Here is a 21,423-nt window from a genome sequence, read left to right on the forward strand (position 1 = left end):
TAGGGGCTTTAGATAAGTTCCTTTAGTACAGGGACTGATGTGAACATACAGTATGTAAAGTGCTGCATAAATTGATGATGCTATTTAAAATAAATAAACGCAAATGTCCACTGACTTCATGCCTAGTGACTCGCACCCTGTATGTAGGGGCTTTAGATAAGTTCCTTTAGTACAGGGACTGATGTGAACATACAGTATGTAAAGTGCTGCATAAATTGATGATGCTATTTAAAATAAATAAACGCAAATGTCCACTGACTTCATGCCTAGTGACTCGCACCCTGGGCTTTATATGTGCCATCTGTTGGTCATCTTATTTATTAGCCTTGAGGTGTGGGAAGGGGCAGGCTGAGCTCTGACCATTATTGAAATAATAAAGACACCCGTGGATGCCTTTTGTAATCACTTGCCTCACAACCTGGAATTAACTTGGATTGTTTGAGGATTTGCATCATTTAACAGAACATGCCCACAACTTTGAAGATGATGTGTGTTGTTTTTTTATTGTGACGCAAACAACAAATAGGACAAAATAACAGAAAAAGTCAGTGTGCATTACTATTCACCCCCCTAAAGTCAGTACTCTGTAGAACCACTTTTTGCTGCTATCACAGCTCCAAGTCTCTTTGGATAAGTCTCTATGAGCTTGCCACATCTTACCACTGGGATTTTTGCCCATTCCTCCTTGCAAAACTGCTCCAGCTCCTTCAAGTTGAATGGTTTGCGCTTGTGAACAGCAATCTTTGAGTCTGACCACAGATTTTCTATTGGATTGAGGTCTGGGCTTTGACTAAGCCCTTCCAATACATTTATATGCTTCCCCTTAAACCACTCAAGTGTTTCTTTAGCAGTGTGCTTGGGGTCATTGTCCTGCTGGAAGGTGAACCTCCATCCTAGCCTCAAATCACACACAGAGTGGTACAGGTTTTTCTCAAGAATATCCCTGTATTTAGCACCATCCATCTTTCCCTCAACTCTGACCAGTTTCCCAGTCCCGACTGCTGAAAAACATCCTCACAGCATGATGCTGCCACCTTGTTTCACTGTGGGGATGATGTTCTTTGGGTGATGTGATGTGTTGGGTTTGCACCAGACATAGCGTTTTCTTTGATGGCCAAAAAGTTCAATTTTGGTCTCATTAGATCAGAGCACCTTCCTCCATACACTTTGGGAGTCTCCAACATGCCTTTTCGCAAACTCAAAATGTGCCATTTTGTTTTTTGCTGAAAGTAATGGCTTTCTTCTGGCCACTCTGCCATAAAGCCCAACTCTATGGAACATACAGCTTATTGTCTTCCGATGTACAGATACTCCAGTCTCTGCTGTGGAACTCTGCAGCTCCTCCAGGGTTACCTTAAGTCTCTGTGCTGCCTCTCTGATTAATGCCCTCCTTGCCCGGTCCGTGAGTTTTGTTGTGCGGCCGTCTCTTGGCAGGTTTGCTGTTGTGCCATGTTCATTCCATTTGGTTATGATTTGATGGTGCTCCTAGGGATCATCAAAAATTTGGACTTTTTTTATAACCTAACCCTGACTTGTACTTCTCAACAACATTGTCCCTTACTTGTTTGGAGAGTTCCTTGGTCTTCATGGCAGTGTTTGGTTAGTGGTGCCTCTTGCTTAGGTGTTGCAGCCTCTGGGGACTTTCAAAAAGGTATGTATATGTAATGACAGATCATGTGACACTTAGATTGCACACAGGTGGACATCATTTCACTAATTATGTGACTTCTGAAGGTAATTAGTTGCACCAGAGCTTTTTTATGGGCTTCATAACAAAGGGGGTGAATACATTTACACATGCCAATTATCAGTTTTTTTATTTCTGAAAAATAGTTTTATGTATATAATTTTCTAATTTTACTTCACCAACTTAGACTATTGTGTTCTAAACCATCACATATAATTCAGATTAAAAAAAAAACATTGAACTAAAGGCTGTAATGTAAGAACATAGGTAAAAAGCCAAGGTGGGGAATACTTTTGCAAAGCACTGTCAATCTTAGAAAGCATGTCTCCAATTACAGACAAGCTTGGGCATCCACTGAACGCAATTCTATCCAAACTTGAACATTGCGCTCTTTTTGTAGTCAAATCAGCTGCAGGCAGCGTTAATTGTCTCACATCACATGTAAAGTAAAGGGGCGGGATGTTGGTCACCCATATATGGACTTTCGTCTATGTTTAAACAGTGGTTTGGTTAGCATTCCTGTTTTACAACTTTGGGGTTGGGGTCCTCAGTTTGCATCCCAACCAGGACACTTCCTGCATGAAGTTTGCATGTTCTCCCTGTGCTTGTATTCATTTCTTCTGGATACTCTGGTTACACCTTACACACCCAAGGCATGTTGAAGGGTTAATTGGCTCCTGTGTAATGCCTAGAACAGGGATATGCAATTGGCGGCCCACCAGCTGTTACAAAACTACAAGTCCCATCATGCCTCTGGGTGTTATGCTTGTGGCTGTCAGTCTTGCTATGCCTCTTGGGGCATGTAGTTCTGCAACAGCTGGAGGTCCACTAATTGCATACCCCTGGCCTACAACAAACACTGAGAACATCAGACGAAGATGATCATACAGCTTTCAAGAGCCGATCATGACATGATGAGTTCATGCAAAAATACCTGAAGTGACAAGCAGAAAAAATGTTCTTGTATGATAATAGAGCAAATGATTTTTGTGTAATTAGTAGAAGTATTATAGTATTTATTGGTTGAACTAGATGGACTTGTGTCTTTTTTCAGCTAGACTATGTAGCTATGTATTTGTACGAAAACAATCGTGTGACCAAACAAAAGAATACATTATAATACAATACAGCACTTTTGAAGTTGTATTCTGTCCTACGAGTGTTTTTGTAACTTTTTTAATGGTTTTCAATATGAGACTAGCATGCAAAAAAAAAAAAAAAAAAAGGGGGGCGATCATTCTTCTGATATTCTTATCGTATGCACTAGGCTGCTTTCACACTGATGTGTTTTTGCTGCGTCTTTACCGTGCTATCGCATTGGACTGTTCACACCACTGCACTACGGGTGGAGTACATTTTGAAAAGTCGTTCATGCCACATCTTTGGTGTGGTTTTGAAAAACGCACGAAAAATGCAGGTTTCCTCTAAAATTAATAGAAAATGCAGCAGAAACAAGGCAAAAATACATCAAAAGGCACCTGAGTTGTTGTTTTTTTTTTTTTTTAAATCACATGTCGACGTTTCACAGGTGCATTGTGGGTAATAGGAACCCAGAAAACGCACTGAAATCGCAACAAAAACACGTGTTTTTACTACGTTTTTGCAACGGAGCAGGGTGAAAGCAGACTAAATTGGCCAAAATGTGTGTTTGCATGTGAGATAGGGACTTTAGGTCGTAAGCTCCTTGGGGAGATGGATGAATATAAAGCGTTGTGTAAATTGTCGGCACTATATAAATGCCTGTAATAAATAAATGCAACTTTGTTAGGCTTAGATACGTTTTAACGTGAGCAATGTCCCCAGTTCCTCTCTGGTTCAACTATGTAATGGAATAGACATGGCTGTTTTTCTCAGTCTGTGATTATTACACAAATGTACCATACAAGCATCAGAAAAGTCCCAATTTTTTTAATTTTTTTGTATTAATTTGATTACCTAGGGGATGAGGTACTAGTGTAATTTTTTTTTTCATCATTACCGTCTAAATGTACCATACACTTAGAATGTTTGTGTTATACTGCATGTGATGTGAATGTCCCCTGCAGAAAGATGACACAAGTGTTACCAATGTTTGCACTGTCTTCATTCCAGTGACTGTGTGTCGAACAACCCCCCCAAGCAATCCTGTTTTACGGATTAGTGCACTGACTGGTTTACATTGCTGGCATAGTTTTCAGGCTCTGGGTATGCTTGACATGTTTGACCACACATGTTTGTTTATAGCATTAGGTAATAAAACTCTCGGTGTGCGTCTTTGTCTAGTACTAAGTGATCAGTGTGTTTGTGGCTCTGAATGATTATCATAATGAACTGAACCACACACAGGTGAATGAAATGCTTTGTTATCCTGGAAGATCTCTGCGTACTGCCAAAACAGAATCAGCCCATTAAACACATGTACTTGTATTACTGTCATTAATTAGAAAACATTGTTTCCACCATAGCAGCCGAATTACAAATGACACATCTCTTCTAATGCCCCGTACACACGATCAGAATTCCAGCCAGTAAAAGTCCGATGAGAGCTTTTCATTGGAAAATGCGATGGTGTGTGCTCCATCGGAATTTAGCTGTCCGAATTTCCACCAGCTAAAAGTTGATAGAAAGTTTTTCCGTCGGGAAAATTGAGAACATGCTATCGGAAATTCCGATTGTGTGTATGCAATTCTGACACGCCAAAAATCACGCATGCTCAGATTCAACTACGAGGCGGAAGCTATTGGCTACTGGCTATTGAACTTCCTTTTTCTAGTCCCATCGTGCATGTTGTACATCACCGCGTTCTCGGAATTTTGGTGTGACCGTGTAGGCAAGACAGCTTGAGAGGAATTCCACCAGGAAAACCATCAGAGCTTTTTCTGACGAGAATTCCGATCGTGTGTACGCGGCATCAGGGTTCAAAACTTCTAATGTTCAGCAATGCCATTGATCTGTCTGCTTGTGATGACCTCAGGGACAGACGGACCCAATATGCTGAAATAGACTCCTCACAACTAAAAAAAAAAAAAAAAAAAATTAATAAAACTTGTCACCCATTTTAGAAACAGTTTTCAATAAGCCTGTTCCTAAAAAAGTTTGTTACTTTCTAGGCTCTTTTTTTTTGTGTTCCCCCTGATGAATCACAATATATATTATTATATAGTATTTACACAGCCATTGCAAAAAATCCCCATAAAATATCCAATATGTGTATTTACTATGATTGTCAGCGCCATCTATTGGCCATAATGTAATATTTTACTGATTATGGTATTTCAGTAAAATACCACTTATGGTCACTAGATGGAGCTGGTGATAATAGGAAACATTACAGGGATCATTTGACTATGCTAAGCTATTCACACTGCAAATATTTTATAATGGTCATCCACCCTGTCCTCAGGGCCCACTAACAGGCCAGGTTTGCAAGATAACAGAAATACATCACAGGCGATATCATTTGCTGCTCAGTGATTGCAATATTCTAGTCTGCATCTCCCCAAGGTAATACATAAAACCTGGCCTGTTAGTGGGCCCTGAGGACAGGGTTGATGACCACTATTATAATAGAACCACTTAGTGTAAATGTTAATAGTGGTTTGTGAAAACTGACCAATTCAGATTAAACATAAATTTTTAATTTATTTTATTATTATTTATTATTTAAATTAAATTTACTGAAAAGTGATTTTGGACACTACATTTGCTGAGTTAAAACTGTCTGTATCGGTGTGTGTGTGTGTGTCTGTCCATTTACTCACACAAACGCCTAAGGGTCCTTTCACACGGGGCGGATCAGTTCTGATCCGCCCCGTGGATATCCGTTTGCTCAGCGGGGATCACTCCGTCGATCCCCGCTGAGCAGGGAGATGACAGGTCCGTCTCTGCACACTGCGCAGGGACGGACCTGTCACAGCGCCGCTCTCCCCTATGGGAGATCGGATGACGACGGACCGCAGTGCCCGTCGTCACCCGATCCGATCCGCAGACGGATGGAAAAATAGCTTTTTCCTCCGTTACACTTTTTCGGATCGGAGCGGGTCGGATGTCAGCGGACATGTCACCGCTGACATCCGACGCTCTATGGAGCACCCGTTCAGGTCCGCCTAAAAAACTGACAGGCGGGCCTGAACGGGACGTCAGTGTGAAAGGGGCCTTAATGGTTGTTGAAATAGGTTTGTCATAATTATCAAATCAAACTGAAATGCCATCTATAATTAATATTATTACTATACAGGATTTATATAGCGCCAACATTTTACGCAGCGCTTTACAACTTGAGGGTAGACAGTACAAATACAATACACTTTAATACAGTAGGAATCCTTGGAGCTTACAATCTACCATCCTTAGTTTTTCAGCAAGGTTGGAAATTCTTGTTAATGATTATTTGGTAAGATGGATTGGTTGCCAGGAAAGCCTCTGCTGGATATGTACATCAATGGTCCACACGTATAGTCCTCTTATCTTGTAGTAGCTAGATGCAGGAAAGAACCTGGACCAATGGCTGCATATCTAGGGAGATTTCCCTTCACTTAAAACTGTTAAACCCTGTGTTACATGATCAAGACAATAATGCCAATCTTCCTGATGGAGATACAGACAACAGAAAAAAATAGATGCTCTATCCCTTTCAAACTCTAGCAAAAAATGCGAAAAAGTTGTCTAGAGTTGGCCTTTAAATTAGAATTTTACTTAGATTTTAGGTCAACAGATTCAGCATGCAATAACAATCTTTTCAAACAAGGTTGGCCACACATGATTCATTTTTTTTTTTGTTCAATCAGCAGGTTGAATGAAAAAAAAAATTAACTGATTCCCCCATCCACATCCAATGCTCCAATCCTACTCAGCTAGTGTTCTGCCAGCAGGGAGCCTTTCCTGCCAGCAGAATACAATGATCAGTGTTGCTGGCTATAGATGTCATTTGGGAAAAACCCTACAAGCTGGCTGTACCTGATAAAATATTACACATACAAATTACAGAGCTTATAAAAGAAACAAAGGGAGAGGAGGAGGCACCTCTCTAAGTGTAGTATTAAAACAGTAAAATTTATTGCACAAGATTAACCGCTTACCGACTGCCTCACACCGATATACGTCAGCAGAAGGGCTCGTACAGGCAGGATCATGTACCTGTACGTTGCCCTTTAAGAGGGGGGCGTGTGCCCCAATCGCCACGGGGATACCCGCGATCACAGGGAGCAAGAACGGGCAGATGCTAATGTAAACAAGCATCTCCCCGTTTTGCCTAGTGACAGTGTCACTGATCTCTGCTCCCTGTGATCGGGAGCAGAGATCAGTGACGTGTCACATACAGCCACACCCCCCCCACATTTAGAAACACTCCCCAGGGCACACTTAACCCATACATTGCCCCCTAGTGGTTAACCCCTTCACTGCCAGTGTCATTTACACAGCAATCATTGCATTTGTATAGCACTGATTGCTGTATAAATGACAATGGTCCCAAAAATGTCAGATGTGTCCGCCATAATGTCGCAGTCACGATAAAAATTACTGATCACAGCCATTACTAGTAAAATAAAAAGTAATTAATAAAATTAATAAAAATGGCATAAAACTATCCCCTATTTTGTAAACGCTATAACTTTTGCGCAAACCAATCAATAAACGCTTATTGCGATTTTTTATTTTTTTTTACCAAAAATATGTAGAAGAATATATATCGGCCTAAACTGAGCAAAAATAATTTTTTCAGATATTTTTGGGGGATGTTTATTATAGCAAAATGTAAAAATTACATGCCTTTTTTTTTCAAAATGGTCAATTTTTTTGTTTATTGCACAAAAAATAAAAACCACAGGGGTGATCAAATACCACCAAAAGAAAGCTCTATTTTTGTAAAAAAAAAAAAAAAAGACGTCAATTTTGTTTGGGAACCATGTCGCATTACCGCGCAATTGTCAGTTAAAGCGATGCAGTGCTGAATCGCAAAAAGTGGTCAGGAAGGGGGTATTTCAGGGCTGAAGTGGTTAAAAACACAAGATATAAGTGGGAGTCATGCAAGTATGTACACTCTAAGTGTAGTATTAAAACAGTATCATTTATTGCACAAGATTTAAAAACACTTACAAGCTATAAGTGGGAGCCATGCTCGTCATAAGTATGTAGTCCTGGCAGCTCTACTGTGTCTCACAGGCTCCTTGCATGATCCAGGTAGCTATGAAAGGTTCTGGTGTGATGTTGTGCTGAATAGCTGTACATTCAGGAAACCAGGAATTAGTCAGCTCCATGCTGTCGGGCTTGAACTAGAAGAGGAACTTCAGCACAACATCACACTAGAACCTTTCCCAGCTACCCGGATCATGCGAGGAGCCTGTGGGATGCAGTAAAGCTGCCAGGACTACATACTTATGACGAGCATGGCTCCCAATTATAGCTTGTACGTGTTTTTAAATCTTGTGCAATAAATGATACTGTTTTAATACTACACTTAGAGTGGCGCTGCCCCCCCCCCCCACCCCCCAACACCTTTTTTCTTTAATATGTTTTGCAGAGTTGCTGGACACACTCTGAGGATGGCTGCCACTTTTTAAATCACCCCATTACCATGGTTCAACTTTGTTTTTAACTAAAGACTGACTAAGCAAATGTACATTATTACAAACTAAGGGCATTGCCTCCTGGAGCGCCAGATACCCAATTTACCTTCACAAATTACAGAACTGACCACCTAGTCTGACCATTTCTTCCAAAAAGAATTGCGTTTGAGATCTCTGTCTTCTTGTTACATTGTCCATTGATTTCTCAATAGATCCTTCTCTGCAATTCAAATGTGTGAATGCATATGGCATTTTGGACACTGTTGACTATCATAGAGATGATGTATGCTCCATCTAATGACTATAATGGATATTTTCTGCATTCACATATTCCAATTGTAGATAATATAGTCAGAGAACTTACAATTTTTTCCCCATTTGTACACAACAAATTTGCATGCAGTTTCGATGGACAGACAGCTATTTGTTTTTTTTATAAATTCATCACTAAATGAAATAAGTTAAAGTATTCTGAATTCCCAACAACCACAGAAGAGAATTAATTTTTCACTTAAACAGCTCAGCAAAATTGGGAGTTTCCACTTTGGAGAAATTTTCACCAAAATTTCCCCGCTCGGGCGTAGTCTCCAATGAAGAAAGGTATATATCATTCCTTGACCATCACATCCTCAGTGCAGCTGTTAGCCCTTGTACACACGGTTGTAAATTCCAACGGAAAATGTCCAATCAAACCGTGTTGTCGGATAATCCAACCGTGTGTGGGCTCCATCGGAATGTTTCCGTCGGAATATCCGACCGACACAGTTTTAGAGCTGGGCTATAAAATTTTCCGACAACATGATCCGATCGGACTTTGTCCAATCGTTTGTAGAGAATTCCGATCGGACAAAGTGCCTCGCATGCTCAGATCAAATTATGACACCAAAGCTATTAGCTACTAGCCGCAACGTAGTCCCGTCATAACTAAGTAACGTCATCACGTTCCGAACGCTCGGATGTTCCAACAACTTTGTCCGACCGTGTGTATGCAACACCACTTTCGCCCAAAATCCGTCTGAAAAAATCTGATGGATTTTGTTGTTGGAATGTCCGACCGTGTGTACAAGGGCTTAGGGTTATCTGGTTCAGTTGAGCGAGGCAGCCAATCATTCCAACAAAGAATGTTTCTGTTATTGTTGAATACATTTCATGATCTAATAGAAAGCTTTACATACAGTGTTATTTTAAGTTAGTTCAACAAATACATTGCTGTGCATGTAGTTCCTATAATGGGAAACCTGTCTCAGTATATACAGTATATTTTTTTTTAGGTAACATTACACATGGATAGTGCTAAATAGAGTGTGATGGCTCCAAAATTATTGCTAATTGTTGTCGTCTTCATTTAACATTTCTCTTTTTCTTCTTGATTTATTGTGACTGGAGGGTCTTTTGTATGTTATTTACATGCTGGCTTTGCAAAAAGCTTATGTTGGCTTCTTACCCTAAAGGGCCATTTGAGGCCCATATACCTTTGTTTCAGTGCAGTCTGGAGAAACTCACTCCAGTAAGCAATGCTGACTAACAAGAACTCAAAATAAGCACTCTCCCGTCTCCTAATGGCCTTGAATTGGCCTTCTTCCTTTTCTTTATCTAATGCCTGTCCTGCACAGATTCGAAGCAGGTCAAGCATTAAAGGCAACACATTCATTGTTCCTTTATTTGCTTAGTCTGTTTTACTTTTCTGCTGACATGTCTGCTATAAGGAAGGCCCTGCAAGCATCAATTTTCCTTTGTTGTCTTGGGTAGAGCGAGGGTAGCAGTGTCAGTATTCTCCGACTAATTTGTGTGCTTGAACTTGAAGAATTCTCTGCATGTGTGTCAATAATACATTGTGTAGATTTACTACTAAAGCTAGCTATACACTAGAAGAAATTTGCTTGCAAATTTTCATTATAGGAACAATTGTTTAATTTTCTAATGGTTATGGAATGTCAAATGAATGTTCATTTTCAACCACAGTGAAGAGAAAATTCAGAGGAGCAGGATGTAAAAATGTTTGTGAACTAAAAAAGTTCCGACAGTGATTGTGGTTTCCGTTCGGGAAAGTGCATTCACTCCAAAATCGAATGTTAAAGGCAAACTTTTGAAGTACTTTGGAACAACATTCAACAAGTCATCAAATGTACTAAAGGGAATTTATATACAAATGCCTGTTAGAAAATCTACTAGTGGATGGCCAGCTTAGGGAAAGAAGAATGACAGTAATTATCACGGATGGTCATAGGGCTGAGAGTGTGTGTGTGTGTGTGATATATCTATATATATATAGAATATATATATATATATATATATATATATATATATATATATATATATATATATATATATATATATATATATATATATATATTTAAAATTTCTGTATAGTACTAAGAAAAAATTAGATGGCGTATATGAAGGAGCACAAAGATTGACCATGAATTTTTATGAATGAGTATTTATAGCAGGACAAAGCCCACATAAAAAAAGTCTGATGGTTACAGCCAGGTAAAATTCCAGTGCAAATAAGTAAAGTGCTATTTAATCCAGAAACACACATTTTATATATTACAGCTTACCAATTCTTGAATGTGGTGGCTGCAATTGTTTTTCTTTTTTTTAGGCTTTGTTCATTAATTTTCACCTGATGATCTGGCCAGTATATATATTTTTTTTTTTTACTTCCTTTAAGCTGTCCAGCGAAAGTGTCAAAGGGTTGAGACAAGCCATTTAATATTGACAGGGGTTCTTACAATGGCCATCTTCTCTCTATCTCTCTACTTGTCCTGTTTACCATTATCACCAAAAGGGAAATTCAAAAAGAAAATCCCAAATTTTGGGTTGTCACCAAAACAAGAGATATCTTTATCAGGCTGCTAATTTTGATTACCCAGGTGACAGGCAGAGGTTCTCTCATTTTGGGGGGGGGGTTCACCTCACTTTCTGTTGTGACTGGGGCAGGCAATTGAAATGAAATCTCCCCAATGATGTGCAGGTGGTTGATTTTTTTTTTTTCCAGGAATATAACCCTCTCGAACTGAGCGTCTGATTTTTGTCAAAAGCACGTGTGCAGGATTTTGTCTAGCATACTATCTGCAAATTGTCCTTTATTGTCAGATAATTGTCCTTTGACAAACAGGAACGTAGTGACGCACTATGAAGTATAAAGAGGAAGTTTGTTTCTCAAGTGCCACCCTTTGGGCCCCTTATGCTAATTTCGTGTTAGTAGAAGTTGGTAGAATTTTGGTGAGCGTTGATTTGCGATTTTCAGATCGTACAAATGCCTTTAAAAATGCATTTAGCATAACTACATCAGTATCGCCAGCAAAGTAGCTTCATTATTATCCCATTAAAGAAGATGAGAATGTGCACTGCATTTCGACATTTCATCAATTGCCGCGTCACGAATGTTAATTCTAGATTACGAACATTAGTTTACAAGACCAAACTCTTCCCAGTCGTTCCTTGATTTCGAGCATGCGTGGTTGTACTTTCGACTTTTGTGTGAGCATTTCTGTGCTGACCATCCAAAAATCAGATGTTGAGTTCACATCCAGCAAAAATGTTATAGCCTGTACATCCAGCTTTTGTCTGATATAAAAGTCAAATCATCTGTCGAATGCACTGCACCAACGATCCGGAAATCTGCAGACAGCTCGTCTTCAGACTTTTCCCTTCTGATTTTTGTACTGTTTGTATGAGGCCTTTAGTTCCACTTTAAGGCTTTGCAAAGTGCAATATAATTTTTTTAAATTGCTTGTTAATACAGCTTTGACAGGGGAAAGTCTATAGTGCAGATCATGCCCTTTTTTTTCTATTAGTTTTTGGTAGTGTGGGGTCATAGAACCTTATTGGGTTTTATGGTTAATTTTCCTTGCTGGGGAGATTAAAGGCCTGTTTTGTTCTGTCCCGATACAAGGCTATGGAAAAACTTGAAGCAAGTTGATGCAGCTTAGAAGATCAAATTCTGGTGCCTGCTTTGGCAGCACATATACTAAAATTGGAATGCTACAGAGAAGGTTAGCACAAGGATGATATGCAAATTCGTGAAGCGTTCCATATAAAAAAATAAAATGGAGAACTTTAAATTCTGTTTAGAATGAAAACAACTGCAGATGAAATGCAATTGTCAGTGAATGCTCAATGGTCTCAGAAGCTCTTAAACTGATGTTGCATGCACCCAAAAAGCAAACTGCACAAGTCCAAAGCCTGTTAACATATGCTTACACTTTTTCTTTGCCCTAAAAATTGTGGTCAATGGGGCAGAAATTTATGGCAAATTTTCTCACCATAACATGGGAAATCTTCCAATGCGGACACCTATATAAGATGAGATTATCTTGTTTACTTGATGGGGAAGTTCCCCTTTATTGTTCTCATAATTGATGAATAAAAACATATGTTTGACTCTAAAATGGGATTAGCTTCATGTTGGGGAGATTTCCTCTCACTTCCTGTTGTGTCTCGAGGATAGAAGGGTAAAGTGAAACCTTCCCAATTGGAAACGTCAAGAAAAAAAAAAAAAGTCAGGGAATGAACATCCCTACCCTACTACAATGCAACAAAAAGTTAGGCTTTTTTTGAACTCTCCAGCAAATTCTAAATGATGAGATATCCGTTCTGGGTGGACTGATACAGCTGTTGTTGTGGTGCTTGGGAGCCACAGCTGCAACACATTTTTGCCCATAGGAATGCACTGTAGAACTTGCCATGCACCTATACATGTGTACCTGCTGGCACTGCCATTTACTCACATGTATGGGTGTTTCAAAATATAAAATTTCTCTGCCTTGCTAGGCTGGTTCCCTCAACTTTTTCTTCCCTATGCTCTATCATCAAGATCGATCTAGCAGTGCAGAAGATTGGGTAAGTAAAAGTGCTTTTCCGTTCCCTAGATATAAACAAGCTTGTTGGCCCTTGCAGTGTGGGTGCGGCTCCACTGCAAAGGGTGGGGATGGGTGGGGGGGTAATATGTACCTTTTTGAAAGATGTTTTGTAGAAATGAAGGACAATCTCTCACAACCAATCTTGTTATCCAAGTAAGAAATGCTTGTGGTTGTTTTTCCCCTTACAGAATGTAAATGACATCACTGCTCAGAAGAATGAAGCAAGTGAGATAAAGAATGCATGTGAAAGTAGAGTAAAAAGTTTATTGCGAGAAAATGAAGAACTGAGACAAAGGATACAGCAGCTGGAGGCCAAAATAACCGAGCTTCATCAGAAAATCAATGAGCTGAACGAAGATAACGATAGAACAAAAGAGAGACTGCGGAGAACCGAGGTCAGGAAAATGAACATCTAAAAAGCAGATATGTTTTACCGAGATTTAGAGGGTTAGATATGATAATGAACTGGGCTGCATTTACTCTGAACAGTATCACTGTAAACTAATCTTTCACATGTCATTGTATGGAGCTGAGCTGTCCAAATAAGGCCATGATCCTCCCCAGAGTTTCTACAGAACCTTAGCCGGAATACAGCAATAGAGACTAGAATTGGATACGCCTGGTGTAGAAAATGGTCTCCTTTTTGTATTTCCTCCAATTGCATATATTTACAGAGCAAGTTCACAAATCTACTGCAGCCAAAGTTTGCCTGGCTATAAAAAGGCAGCTATCTCTCTGGGAACAATGAACGTTTATATGAGCAATAATGAGAGCTCATGATCAGCCATTGGATTTCCCTAATGGCCTTATGCCTACCCAAGCATTAAGCTCGGCTGTGAGACTGGACCATTCCTTGTATTATTGTTAATACAGTATGTGTGAATTAGGACAGGGAGTCATTAGGCAACATAAAGGTTACAGGTACGGGGTCAAAGTTTGCGATTGTCTAAAAATTGTTGGGAAACTGAAGCATATCTGTCACAAGACTATGTGGTTAGATACAGTAAGTGCATATGTGAGAACTTGCTGGAGTTGACCCAGCAATGTCGTAGTTTCCTTTTGGTTGCCGGTGTTCTGTCGAGAAGTGCCCGCTATCGAGAAGTGCCCGGTATGTACTGCGCATGGGCCGTACTGAACAGCAAAACAGCTGATTTACCAATCAGCTGGGCTGATGTAACCAGGGCGCATGCGCACATTGTAGGAGGTATCTCTCAATGGGAGATATCATTTCACATGCACAATTTAAACCTACACAAACAGCGGGGGAGACCGTAGTTCTCAGATTATGCATTGCTGATGCTGGAGAGCGGCTAGTGGCTGTGTTGAAGAGCTGGTTTTGTCTGTGTTGCAACCCGCCCTTTCACACAGGCAAAACCAACCATTCAACACAGCAAACCCGCCCTGCAACACAGACAAAACCGGACCATCAGCACACTGTAAAGCTTCCCGGAAACAGCGAGGCACAATGTGAGAACTATGGTCTTGCCCCACAGTTTGGATAGGTTTCAGTTGTGGTCGTGAAATGGTATTTCCTACCGAGAGATACTTCCTACGATGTGCGCTTGAGCCCTGGTCACGTCACTCCAGCTAATCGACAAATCAGCTGAAGTGCGGCTCCGTCCTGGGCATGGGCGACACATCTCAACAGAACACCTGGTTAGTCTCAGAGTTCAGCCTGTCAGAAAATGTTTGTAAACAAAGTGATGTCAGTACGTCACTCCCATGAATTATGCTGTCAGTTCACAACCTGCCTATCACCGCCTGGCTCCCGGAGCACTGAGGGCTGTAGTACCAGACGTTTTAAAGTAGTAATACGCCCTTTTAGAACATCACTATAAAATAGACATTCCTTGATAAACGTTTTGTTAAGGTTCCTACTCCAATGCTTGCAGTTTACAAATTTTAATGCTGCTAGCTCCTGCTCTCTCATTGCTGCTTTCCTGAATGTCTGGTCTTCACAGGAAAGAGTTAACCATGAACAGTGCAGTGCGGAGCCAGTCTATTAGCTTGGAGAAGGGAGAAGGCAGGAGAGTTCCTTGTCCATTCTAGGCTACGGGGCTGTGTGTTTCTATTGATGCACACAGCGTAGAGAGACATAACTAGTCCCTACAAGCAAAGGTGGCTCTATGGGATGCTGCAAGAGAAAGGAGCCATGAATCCTGTAGCACCATGAAATCTGTGGTACCCATCTAAACTGGACTATAGGCAAGGCTTTATGGCTAACTAAGCGGCATACTCAGTAAGTGATTAAATCAGCTGCCGAAAGTGCTTAAAAAAACTGAGGGTTTATTATGATTTTAAAGAACAGATTGACTATGAGAATATAGCTTTCTGCCTTGATCTACAAATTGAGACCCAAATTACCATGCTCAATCACACTATGGAAATACTTGGAATTGTGCAAGGTTATGATGGTGCCAGCATTAGCCAAAAACTTGGCTTGGTGATTTGTAATCCAATGATCCCTAAGTCCTCCAAAGTTTTCTCAATATAATATCAGCAGCAATACACCTATGTCAAAGTACAATGGCAGACTTATGTAATGGAAAACAGTTCACTTTTAAGTTCCAAAAAATTTTCTATGAAAAATTCAGGCTTCGGGGCACATGTACAGAAGTACATCACCCCCTACAGGCAATTCACTAATCTTTGTAAGGTTATCATGTTACTCAATTGTATAAATTATCGTATATGGTAAATAAAGTCCAATTCATTTAGAAAAATAATGATTTTGCAGTAAAAAAAAAAAAAATTGTTGGTGAATATTGCAAAAATTCATGCATTAATCTGTTAAAACCAATTCACAATCAAAACCTGAACAAAAAAAAGGTGCGATATTTAACACCTTTTGGTGGCAGCAACCAGTGCGGTACCAAGAAGAGGGGCCTATTCAAACCCTCAGGGGCATTCTACCCACCGAGAGTCTAATTTAACCCACAGAAAGTTGACACTGTTTCACCAGCAGTGGACACACAAAAATGTGGCATTATGCATCCCCAGTACACAAGTATTTATTTATTTATTTTTCATTAAATCAAAAAGGCATGATGTGCAGTGCAAATTAAATGCAAACATCGACTGAAATCTAACATCAAGAGATTAAAAAAAAAATTGTGTGTATGTATGTGTGTGTGTGTGTGTGTGTGTGTATGTATATATATATATATATATATATATATATATATATATATATATATATATATATATATATATATATAATATACAGCTTTTTTTTTTTTTTTTTTTTTAATGATTACAAAAGTGCAACAATAGAGTATGTCAGCAATGACAATTACTCCGACTTGAAGTGGCCACTATTATATAACCAAAAGAATAATAATAATAATAAAATACTTTTTATATACACCATTTCAACAAGTTACACTTTGATAGGAGCAATAACTAAAAATGTTAAAAAAATTGTAAAAAAATATAGTTACATTTTCTTTTGTTTCCACAATATAAACATAGGCAGCAGCACAGAATTGGGCCAAAAACATAGAACAATCTAGTAAAGAGCACATTTAACAGCCCTAGTGGGCAATACAAAAAAAACACATTTTTATGTATGGTATGATGGATTTAGTCAAGGAGCGCAACACAGCTTGGCTATTTTCAGGCAAAAGATCCACATGAAAAAGACACAGCTTGGATTACCAAGCATCAGGAGACATATATTTGAGAAGGTAGTTCAAATATTGATGCCTCCAAATACAGTTTACTGTAAAAAAAAATGTTAGATTAAAAATATATTTTTACAAAAGAAAAATAACAAACATGTTATAACGTAAAATGTTATAAGGAAATTTACCTTAAACAACACTTACACGTGCGATAAATTAGAATGAGAAAATGTGGTAGTTACCAAACAATGTGGAATCAAAAAAATTCCACATAGTCATTTAACGCTAAATTCTTAGTGGATTGAACTCTCACAACTGATTTACCACATGTGTTATTTTAGTGTATTTTGTTTGACGTTTTTTTAGATCTGAGTGAATTGACACCTTAGAGATGCGCAACAGAGCTGGATACCAGTTGTTAAGTCCACATAGTACAGAACTATGTATCCGTTCAGGTCAAGTGTTGATAGCTTCTCCATTATAAATACTGGATGAACCCTCTGGACACTGCTATACCCATTCAAGCAAACTTTGCAATAAAAATAGGAATATTTAGTTCGCATAAATTGCAATACATGTCCAGTGGTGACAGCTACTCAATTATGACAGTACAACATGGTGGCATTTGTGACACTTGGGGGAAAGTCTGTCCCAGGATTTTAGTGTCATGTGACATGTTTAGTTGAATAGACACCACTTTCTTAAACGGTCTGTACTGACTCTACCCACTACACAAGTTCTCTCAGGCTTTTTAGGATATTTATGGGGTGTTCTACTATACTCAGTTTATTGTGAAGCAGTACACTACAGTACTTTTTTTCCTCTGTGTTCTATGGGCTGTGCATGCCAAGCAGTGGCTGGCAATGTCTGCTTCTGCCAATCAGCATCACGCATACGTCATGACTTCATAATGTTGTGGTGTCATGTGAATGCCTATAAGACGGGGTGGTGTGCTAGGCATTGCACCATTTGTAAGTCAGGCACAGAGCCAGAAAGAGGTTATATGGTCTTGTGTATTTTACTGTAGACATTGGACCTATCCTTTAAGCGACTCACAATCTTAACATAATTTGGTCCCACCCACTGTTGGGCGTGGCATGCTACTGGAGCAGCAATTAGCTATGCCCACATCCCCCTCTTCTCCCACATTCTCAGGAATTAGGATTTCCAAAAGTTCTCAGGTATAGCTACAGTGCCTTGCGAAAGTATTCGGCCCCCTTGAACTTTTCAACCTTTTGCCACATTTCAGGCTTTAAACATAAAGATATAACATTTTTATTTTTTGGGAAGAATCACCAACAAGTGGGACACAATTGTGAATTGGAACGAAATCTATTGGATTTTTGAAACTTTTTTTAACTAATAAAAAAATGAAAAGTGGGGCGTGCAAAATTATTCGGCCCCCTTGCGTTAATACTTTGTAGAGCCACCTTTTGCTGCGATTGTAGCTGCAAGTCGCTTGGGGTATGTCTCTATCAGTTTTGCACATCGAGAGACTGAAATTCTTGCCCATTCTTCCTTGCAAAACAGCTCAAGCTCAGTGAGGTTGGATGGAGAGCGTTTGTGAACAGCAGTTTTCAGCTCTTTCCACAGATTCTCGATTGGATTCAGGTCTGGACTTTGACTTTGTCATTCTAACACCTGGATACGTTTATTTGTGAACCATTCCTTCTGTAGATTTTGCTGTATGTTTGGGATCATTGTCTTGTTGGAAGATAAATCTCCATCCCAGTTTCAGGTCTTTTGCAGACTTTAACAGGTTTTCATCCAGAATGGTCCTGTATTTGGCTGCATCCATCTTCCCCTCAATTTTAACCATCTTCCCTGTCCCTGCTGAAGAAAAGCAGGCCCAAACCATGATGCTGCCACCACCATGTTTGACAGTGGGGATGGTGTGTTGAGGGTGATGAGCTGTGTTGCTTTTATGCCAAACATATCGTTTTGCATTGTGGGCAAAAAGTTTGATTTTGGTTTCATCTGACCAGAGCACCTTCTTCCACATGTTTGGTGTGTCTCCCAGGGGGCTTGTGGCAAATTTTAGACAAGACTTTGTATGGATATCTTTGAGAAATGGCTTTCTTCTTGCCACTCTTCCATAAAGGCCAGATTTGTGCAGTGTACGACTGATTGTTGTCCTATGGACAGACTCTTCCACCTCAGCTGTAGTTCTCTGCAGTTCATCCAGAGTGATCATGGGCCTCTTGGCTGCATCTCTGATCAGTCTTCTCCTTGTCTGAGCTGAAAGTTTAGAGGGATGGCCAGGTCTTGGTAGATTTGCAGTGGTCTGATACTCCTTCCATTTCAAAATGATCACTTGCAAAGTGCTCCTTGGGATGTTTAAAGCTTGGGAAATCTTTTTGTATCCAAATCCGGCTTTAAACTTCTCCACAACAGTATTACGGACCTGCCTGGTGTGTTCCTTGGTCTTCATGATGCTCTCTGCTCTTTCAACAGAACCCTTAGACTATCACAGAGCAGGTGCATTTATACAGAGACTTGATTACACACAGGTGGATTCTATTTATCACCATCAGTCATTTAGAACAACATTGGATCATTCAGAGATCCTCGCTGAACTTCTGGAGTGAGTTTGCTGCACTGAAAGTAAAGGGGCTGAATAATTTTGCACGCACCACTTTTCAGTTTTTTATTTGCTAAAAAAGTTTCAAAAATCCAATAGATTTCGTTCCACTTCACAATTGTGTCCCACTTGTTGGTGATTCTTCACAAAAAATTAAAATTTTACATCTTTATGTTTGAAGCCTGAAATGTGGCAAAAGGTTGAAAAGTTCAAGGGGGCCAAATACTTTCGCAAGGCACTGTATGTGCTAGGCAGTAGAGCACAGTAATTTATAACTGAATTGACTTTGTTATGGTAGTGGGATGTTTGGAAAAGAGAGGGAGCTGCATACAATGTGGCTGTGGGCCATTTGTTTTCTGATTCTGGAAGGTTTTACTTTCTCTTAAATATGTAATGTGGTGATTGGGGCAGAAAGGGATCATTTTATACTTCTGCTATTACATAGATATTTTATATAACAATGTTTATCATTCTTTAATTCTAGAAAGAAAAGCAGCAGCTTCTTGAGGATTTTGATGATGCAAAAGAACAAGAAAAAGAAGCCCTACAGATTTCTAGAGGGTTAGAAAACCAACTTGAAGACACAAAGGTAAACTGGTCACCTAGTGAACGGGCAAATAACACTTGTTTACTGGGCATCTAAACCCCCCTCCTGCCCAGACTAATTTTCAGCTTTTAGCGCTGTCACTCTTTGAACAACAATTGCGCGTTCACACAACAGCTTTCTTTTGGAGGTATTTGATCACCTCTGGGTTTTAATTTTTTGTTTAAAAAAAATTTAAAAAGTCTGATTTAAAAAAAACAAACAAAAAAAACAAAACCGTTTTATATTTTGTTAATACATTTTGATGGTGATTTTTCTCCTTCATTGATGTACACTGATGAGGCTACACTGATAGGCTACATTGATAAGGTGGCACTGGTGGGCTCTAATAAGTGGCACTGATATCTGGCACTGATGGGTGGCAGTGATGGGCACTAATTGGCACTGCTAGGTGACACTGATGGGCAGCGCTGCTAGGTGGCACTGATGAGGCACTGATTGGCACCACTGGTGGGCATTGATGGGTGGCACTTGTGGGCACTGATAGATGGCACTAAATACTGTGGGCACTGATTTGTGGCACTGGCAGGCGGTACTTGTGGGTGCATATGAGGCAGCTTCACCTCTTCTAAACTGATGTCCCTTCAAACAGAAGCCGGTGATTGGCTTTTTTTTTTCTCGCGCTGTCAGCGTGAGAAGAAAAAAAAATGATTATCGATCTTCTGTTTACATCACATTTTATCTGTCATTGGCTGACAGCCTATCACGTGGTAAGGGGCCGGGATTGGCCCCTTACTCAGATCTGTGATCACCCAAGTTTGACTCGGGTGATCACAGCACGTGCCCCCTTCAGGGCGGCGTGGCCAGCTTTAAAAGGGGAGGACGTCAATAGACGGCCTCCTGGCAAAGCAGAACCACGCTGTAGCCGTCATTCGGCTATAGCGCGGATCTGAACAAGTTAAATAGGAAGCCAACTCTTCTTTAGGCAGCCCATAGATGAGTCAGTTTTTTACGGTCAACCAGCGGGTTAAATGAAAATAATTGAAAGTGTATGGAGCCATCCTAACTGCTGAACTGTTGTATTCTGACAGCGGAGAGACTTCCCTGCTGTCAGAATACGTTGATCAGCATTGCAGGCTATAACCTGCAGTGCTGATCAAGCAGATAAAATCTGACAGGGCGATTGTACTAAAGTCTATCTTTAGATAAAACTCTGTACAACCTTCCTGTCCATACAGGGATAGAAATTTGCTCAGTCCCTGCTGAAGTGGCTGAATTTTGATCCATATATGGCTGCCTTTAAAAAAATCTAAATTTCCCTGAAGCTTTTGGTATGAAACTGCACAGGGTATGTTTTGCATAGAGCAGTATAGCCAAGCAGTATTTGAGGCATCCCATATAATTTTCAGATAACTTTTTGATACTGCTTACTCTTCAGTGGGTGCCTACCTGTCTCTCACGACTCATGCTGGATTATTCACGTCTATTGAGCGCAAAGCCATTAATTTGTTATATAGGTTATAAAATGTGTAGATAATATATAAATGTTTTAATGTTTTTTTGTTGATAGTCTGC

At 39.8% G+C, this 21,423-nt stretch overlaps 1 protein-coding gene and 1 pseudogene across 3 annotated transcripts in view; both read left to right on the top strand.

Moving 5' to 3' along the window:
- CGNL1 (cingulin like 1) overlaps positions 1 to 21,423 on the top strand; it is a 164,642-nt gene that overhangs the window by 95,479 nt on the left and 47,740 nt on the right. For all 3 annotated transcript variants that reach the window (XM_077472210.1, XM_077472212.1, XM_077472211.1), the window contains exons 9-10: positions 13,289 to 13,495; positions 19,789 to 19,893. In XM_077472210.1, the coding sequence (XP_077328336.1) occupies positions 13,289 to 13,495; positions 19,789 to 19,893 (312 nt within the window). The remainder of the gene's footprint in view (positions 1 to 13,288; positions 13,496 to 19,788; positions 19,894 to 21,423) is intronic.
- Positions 12,185 to 12,280, top strand: LOC143965156 (U6 spliceosomal RNA; annotated as a pseudogene).

Source organism: Lithobates pipiens, unplaced genomic scaffold (assembly GCF_037356315.1).
Source record: "Lithobates pipiens isolate NorthernLeopardFrog02 unplaced genomic scaffold, aLitPip1_a1.2 Scaffold_8, whole genome shotgun sequence".
NCBI lineage: Eukaryota > Metazoa > Chordata > Amphibia > Anura > Ranidae > Lithobates > Lithobates pipiens.